This window comes from Borostomias antarcticus, assembly GCF_949987555.1.
Source record: "Borostomias antarcticus genome assembly, chromosome: 30".
NCBI classification, from domain to species: Eukaryota; Metazoa; Chordata; class Actinopteri; order Stomiiformes; family Stomiidae; genus Borostomias; species Borostomias antarcticus.
In genome coordinates, this window is record NC_140263.1 from 5,972,169 (window position 1) to 5,979,525 (window position 7,357).

Sequence of the window (7,357 nt, forward strand, 5' to 3'; positions counted from 1 at the left end):
CTCTATTATCTCACACTACAAGGCTTTTCGTCGTTCCCGACGTTCGAAAATCAGCCCAAAATCGTCCTGAATTCATGTAGTCTTGTCTGGCCCTTACAATGTCTATTCTATAATGCACTTTAATTTTAATATATTTCGATTGTTATTTGTTTTTGCTTTTAATGCCTCCTCTGTAAAGCACTTTGAACTGCATCGTATATCACGAAAGGTGCTCTATAAATAGTTATTATTGTTGTCGTTATTATTATTGTGTGATAAACAGATAACAGAACACCCAGTGCCTGACTCTGACCGACCCCAGAGAATATGAATATTGAGTCATGTGAAATTGTACATTACTCTGAAATCACCCATCTACTTCAGTGGAAATAATGTGCAAACACACACACACACATACACACACACACACACACACACAAACAAACCTGGTCACCACCATTTCCTCGTACAGTATATGCCATCACTTTCCTAGAATGTGTTTGTATTCCAATAATAATAATTTCATGACCACCAGTAAGAACATGACAGCGCATGATAACAAGGTCCCCTTTGAGCAACTGGCCTCTATAAGTGAAACTGTCCTTTGGTTTCACTTCATTATTCATAGCAGTGAATGGCCCTGTTCTCTTGAGATGCATCCTTCCTTCTCCTCCTTAGGGCCAATATTAGAAAGAGGAAAGGGAGGAAGAAAGAAGAGAGGAAGTGAGGGGTAGAAGGAGGGACAGAGAAAAAGGGAAGTAAAGGAGAGAGATAAGGAAGGAAGGGAGGAAGGAAGGATGCATGGAAGGAAGGAAGGAAGGTAGGGAGGAAGGAAGGAAGGAAGGAAAGAAGGAAGGAAGGAAGGAAGGAAGGAAGGAAGGAAGGAAGGAAGGAAGGAAGGAAGGAAGGAAGGAAGGAAGGAAGGAAGGAAGGAAGGAAGGAAGGAAGGAGGAAGCAAGGAAGGAAGGAAGGAAGGAAAGAAGGGAGGAAGGGAGGAAGGAAGGAAGGAAGGAAGGAAGGAAGGAAGGAAGGAAGGAAGGAAGGAAGGAAGGAAGGAAGGAAGGAAGGAAGGAAGGAAGGAAGGTAAAGAAAGTTGAATGTTTCCAGTACTACGTAGTACAGATACTCACGGACACACATCTCCCTGCTCTCGTAGAAGCCAGGGCAGCACTGGGACCTGCGTCGGTACATGGTCTTCTCCCCCCGCCGGTAGCCCGTCCTGTAGCTCACCCTACGCACCAGAGAGAGAGAGGGGGCAGTGTGTGTGTGTGTGTGTGTGTGTGTGTGTGAGCACAGATTTATATTTCTCTTCAAATGCTCATGCATGACCGTCCGGCTATCAAGGCGACAATAACGACAATTAAATTCGTTAGTAATTATTTTCATTGTCGATTTTTGTCGACAATGTTGACTAATCGTTGCACCCTTAACAAACACACACACACACAGACTCACACAGACTCAAACAGACACACACACACACAGACACACATAGACCCACGCACACTCACTCACTCACTCACTCACTCACTCACTCACACACTCACTTACTCACCCTCTTCATCTCTGAGTAGACTCACCTGTGTCTTGTGCACTTGAACCAGTTGAGGATGTCGGTGCAGCTGGTGTAGTAAACCTGATCAAACGGGTGCGCGTACGACTCCTGGACCGTCACAGAGTAGCTGAGGGGGAGAAAAGAAAGAGAGAGAAGAATGAGGGGATGGAGGAGGGAGGAGGAGAGCAGGGAGGTGGAGGGAGGAGGAGAGCAGGGAGGAGGAGGAGGGAGGAGGAGGAGAGCAGGGAGGAGGAGGAGAGCAGGGAGGTGGAGGGAGGAGGAGAGCAGGGAGGTGGAGGGAGGAGGAGAGCAGGGAGGTGGAGGGAGGAGGAGAGCAGGGAGGTGGAGGGAGGTGGAGAGCAGGGAGGAGGAGGGAGGAGGAGAGCAGGGAGGTGGAGGGAGGAGGAGAGCAGGGAGGTGGAGGGAGGCTACGCACATGACACCCCACCCCTGGTTACTCCAGTGTCCCCCATATGGCCTCATAACTCAACGCTAATGCTAGGCTAATGCTAGGCTAATGCTACACTAACCTAAGCGGTTTAATAAGGACACCATTAGTGTGCTTGTGTGTATCCAAGAGGGATTAGATATCAAGAGCCCCCCCCCCCCCCGAGCCCCTAGTCATTCCTGCATGGTCAGTAGTGAGTGAAGTAGCTTTATTCTGTGTGTGTGTGGTCCTGCATTTCTCCTCAGTGTTTAGCATAATGTTGCATATTATAACCCGTTTATAAACACACCAACGACTATGTCTCTTAAGTGTGATTCCAAATGTTGAGCTGTGATAATGGCTCCCTTGTGATGTGAACTCTTGTCCCTCCTGCTGAGGGAATGGAGGCCTTTTCTGAGAAGAGAGTTGACTGAAACACTGAATTAAAGTGCCCGTAGGCCTGTATTATACATTAGAGGGAACATGTAACAGTAAAGATTATTGTTTACTGTGTAAGTCAAGCTATGGCTCTGGGCAATTGCGTTTAACTTGGTTTCCTTCGCAACCAAATCACCTACTGTCGAGAAATCAGGTTCACAGGGGTCGACTTACACTATAAATTAGGCTTATCTATAGGAAAAGGTTTGAGATTTGCCACTTTAATGCAAATCCAGTCTAGTCTTATAGTTGTGTTGACAATCACACAGAATCACACAAACACACACGCACACACAAACACACACACACACACACACACAAACACATGCACACGCAAACACACACACACACACAAACACACACAGGCTGAAGGAACGGTTTCACGGTCTCTCATTCTCCTCACTTCTCTGGAAGGCGCAGCTGTTTCCTCAGATTAGCCGGTGAAAGTGAATCTATCTGGGAAAGCTGCCTTCAACTTTGTTCTCTTCAATCTGCTTTAATGGATTTCTGAGCCTCTCTGTTAATTCGGTCCTGGAAATCTTGTGCCTGGTCAAATCCAGCATGTAGCCTTCTTGGCTTAGGAGCGTAATTCCGGTGAAGGAAAGCTAACACTGTTTTGTCTATCAAGTAAACATTTACAGTGTGACGTATAAACAGAATCAAGTGTGGCATGTCTTAAACGGCCTTTGCAGACACAATCTACTTGGCTTGATATCAATTTGCTACTATAGTATAGGGCTTCTATGTATATACCTACTATAGTATAGGGCTTCTATGTATAGGCCTACTATAGTATAGGGCTTCTATGTACTGTAGTATATGCCTACTGTAGTATAGTCCTACTGTAGTATAGGGCTACTTTGTATATGCCTACTATGTATATGCCTACTACGTATAGGCCTACTGTAGTATAGGCCTACTGTAGTATAGGCCTACTATGTATATGCCTACTATAGTATACGCCTACTATGTATATGCCTACTATAGTATAGGCCTACTGTAGTATAGGCCTACTATGTATATGCCTACTATAGTATAGGCCTACTGTAGTATAGGCCTACTATGTATATGCCTACTATAGTATAGGCCTACTATGTATATGCCTACTATAGTATATGCCTACTGTAGTATAGGGCTTCTATGTATATACCTACTGTAGTATAGGCCTACTGTAGTATAGGCCTACTGTAGTATAGGGCTTCTATGTATATGCCTTCTGTAGTATAGGCCTATTATGTATATGCCTACTGTAGTATAGGCCTACTATGTATATGCCTACTATGTATAGGCCTACTATGTATAGGCCTACTATAGGCCTATGCGGTCAGATGATTGGAAGTGACGAAGACAAGCCCCTTGGTGAAATGACAATGTTCAGAATGACACCATGTCCCTCATGTCCCTCCCGCTCCGCGCTGCAGTAGTGTGTTGTAGTGTTAATGATGTGTTGTAGTGTTAATGATGTGTTGTCGTGTTAATGATGCGTGTCCCTGTGGGCGGGGCCGACCTCTCCCAGTGGCTGCAGACGTTGGGGTCCTCCAGGTTGAGGGAGGAGGTGGACCGGGGCAGGAAGCAGCAGGTCAAGGCCAGGAGGATCGTCCCACAACGCCACAGGAAGGTCATCATGGTCACAGCTACACCTGAGACACAGAGAGAGGGAGGAGGTCATCATGGTCACAGCTACACCTGAGACACAGAGAGAGGGATGGAGGTCATCATGGTCACAGCTACACCTGAGACACAGAGAGAGGGATGAGGTCATCATGGTCACAGCTACACCTGAGACACAGAGAGAGGGATGGAGGTCATCATGGTCACAGCTACACCTGAGACACAGAGAGAGGGATGGAGGAGGTCGTCATGGTCACGCTACACCTGAGACACAGAGAGAGGGATGGAGGTCATCATGGTCACAGCTACACCTGAGACACAGAGAGAGGGATGGAGGTCATCATGGTCACAGCTACACCTGAGACACAGAGAGAGGGATGGAGGTCATCATGGTCACAGCTACACCTGAGACACAGAGAGAGGGATGGAGGTCATCATGGTCACAGCTACACCTGAGACACAGAGAGAGGGAGGAGGTCATCATGGTCACAGCTACACCTGAGACACAGAGAGAGGGAGGAGGTCGTCATGGTCACAGCTACACCTGAGACACAGAGAGAGGGGAGGAGATCATCATGGTCACAGCTACACCTGAGACACAGAGAGAGAGAGGGGAGGTCATCATGGTCACAACTACACCTGAGACAGGTAGAGAGGGATGGAGGTTTAGCTGGGAATCATAGCTTGGTCCTCTGAACTTAAAAAAAAAAAAAAAAAATCACCAAAGGCACACGTTATTTTCACATAGGCCTGGCCACAGTTGAGTAGCTGTTGTAACTGTTTGCAAGTAACTATTTGCAAGTAATTGTTGAGTGTGTAACTTGCAAAAGTGTGTGTCAGTATTCAAAGTGTGTGTGTCAGTATTAAAAGTGTGTGTGTGTCAGTATTAAAAGTGTGTGTGTGTCAGTATTATAAGTGTGTGTGCGTCAGTATTAAAAGTGTGTGTGTGTCAGTATTAAAAGTGTGTGTGTGTCAGTATTAAAAGTGTGTGTGTGTCAGTATTAAAAGTGAAAGGTGTGTGAACAGGATGGTGAGTGTCCCCCCCCAGTGCTCAGTGTTGGCCACCAACGCTAGCGTCTGTGTCAACATCCCCAGAGGGCGCGTTCAGGCAGGTGTCTACAGATGGCCCCTCCATGGGTATGACACCGTTAAGGTACCCTTCAGAATAACCCTCTTCTACGCACCCAAAATCAACCTAACCCTCCCCATTTCAAACAGTTCACTCACACTATCAATGCCTTCTTACTGTAGGTCCCTTGCTTGCTCCACAGCTGAGCTCTTTAAAGTGTACTTCTTAGTGTACCTCCTATTAACCCAGAAAGTACAGTGACAACATTTTGATTATTAATTGGATTTTCCCTATAATACTTGAAAGCGCAGTTTCACAGCTTTCAGCAAGTGTTGGAGTGAGGATTTTTTTTGATTTGTTAGATATTTTTTTTATATTATTAAATATTTGTTAGATATTTTTAAAATGTTGCCGGTGACGTGGTCGTATCGAAAGGGTTAAGGGAATAATGGAAGTATCTTTCTTCCCTCAAGTGCTCCTCAGAGTTGAGTTCACAGCAGTTGAAATTCCCTTCCCAGAGACATTCATACTTCTATAAAAATACATTCAGCATACCACGTCAACACGTGTGTGCAAAAACGATTCAACGGCTTCAACAGAATGTAAACTTGTAAAACAATTTTTACAAGATATGAGTGTGAGACATGATGTAGCGCATCAAACTCTGAGAGAATGACCCAGCATGCACTCGAGCTGGGGGTGATTGAGGAAGTCACATTCCAGGAAGCGAATCTATGTAGGGACCATGAAATACATTTCACACTTTATTCATAGCGAGATATGAGATCATGGTTCATCATGAGAGGATTCTTCACAATTCAGAATAGAGAGTGATGCCCAGTTATCAGTGATTCCCTCAGGGAAAGACACTGTGACCTTTGTTTGTTCCACTTCAATGATTGGCTAAAAGACAAAACATATTTTTGTGGAATAGAGACACATTATTTGGCATAAAATGTATCAAAAGCAAAACATCAGCAACTGTTGCCGTTGTCAAAGTACGTAAACGACATCATTAAAAGTAGGATGTCTTCCAAAGAGATAACACTGTTAACATCTACTATTTTATATGTCCTAAACCTTCAATTAGTTTGGTCTTATTTAAGCTAAGTGAATGGTAAATATTTGAATAAATTGAGTTCACCCCATACAATCCACATGCCAAGTCATCACAATTCACACAGAACTATCTTCATTTCGAGTTTCACCGCAAAACCTAAGCATCTCTTTATGACTCAAAGCCTCTCAAACATGGTGACATTTAGTTTACCAGAATGACAGGATTCGGCCAAAAATTGTTGGTTACAAAATGGCCGTTGCTATTTGTGAATCCACAACAGCCAATAATAAGGGAGACCTCAGGTATTTCACTATCCACAGAACTTTCTAAAGATGATGATGTTAATGATCTTTTCTTATGAAACAAAAGTGATACCAACAGTATCACTAGAACTACGAATAGAATAAAAAAGATGTACAGTATACTTTGTCAGTTATGAAAACCTACAAAACACAGAAGCTCAACAGTAAGATAATGGTTGTTATATTATTTTGGTATCTCCCATACTAAGGGCAGCAAATTGAACGCCCGACTCCCCCGCAACTGTTGCCCTCTGTGGTACATTCCAAAGTCTGCTTCTTGTCCATTTTCAGCTTCCATTCGTCGGGCATTTGTGTGGAATACCCCCAAAATATGTTATACCACATTATATACTTAAATTACTGACTGGCGGTAATCATGGTGTGTGTACTTACACCAGAGTGGGCGGAGTCATCACATCATTTAGAATCATCTGTCAACCTATTTATTATCACAAGACATATTAATCTAATGTCATATTAGACCCCATCTAATCTGGGGATCTTGTTTTTATTTCAGTACAGCAGATATGTGTGAAAAAGAACAGGTCCAGCTGACTAGACGAGGAATCCATCCTTCCTCCATCCTCTCCTCCCTCCATCCCGACTGGTCAAACCAATACGTTGGCTTCATTTCATGCCTCTGATCTGGTGAAGGGCAGGAGAAAGGAGGAAGGAAGGAGGAATTCAAAGAAGACAAACTCTGGCCAAAGCCTCCGCCCATTCTCTCTCTCTCTCCCCACTTCCTGAGCGAGTGAGCCAGGGCGCCGGCGTGACTCGGGGGAGGCGTCCGCCTGGCCTCAGCTGAGAGGACGGAGGGGAGGGCGCTCCCTAGACCCCCACGACCGGGCAGAACGCTTTGAAACATGGTTACATTGAGGAGGGACTACAGACATGACACAGTGTTGGTTATTGTGGC

General features: G+C 44.9%; 1 protein-coding gene across 1 annotated transcript in view; it reads right to left on the reverse strand.

Moving 5' to 3' along the window:
* The window catches only part of megf10 (multiple EGF-like-domains 10), a gene marked incomplete at its 3' end in the record, with an annotated part of 28,695 nt that extends 27,510 nt beyond the window's left edge, over window positions 1–1,185 (reverse strand). The window contains 1 exon segment of the mRNA XM_084460210.1: window positions 1,110–1,185. Coding sequence (XP_084316336.1) covers window positions 1,110–1,170 — 61 coding nt within the window. The 5' untranslated portion in view covers window positions 1,171–1,185.
* Window positions 1,186–7,357: the final 6,172 nt, after the last annotated feature.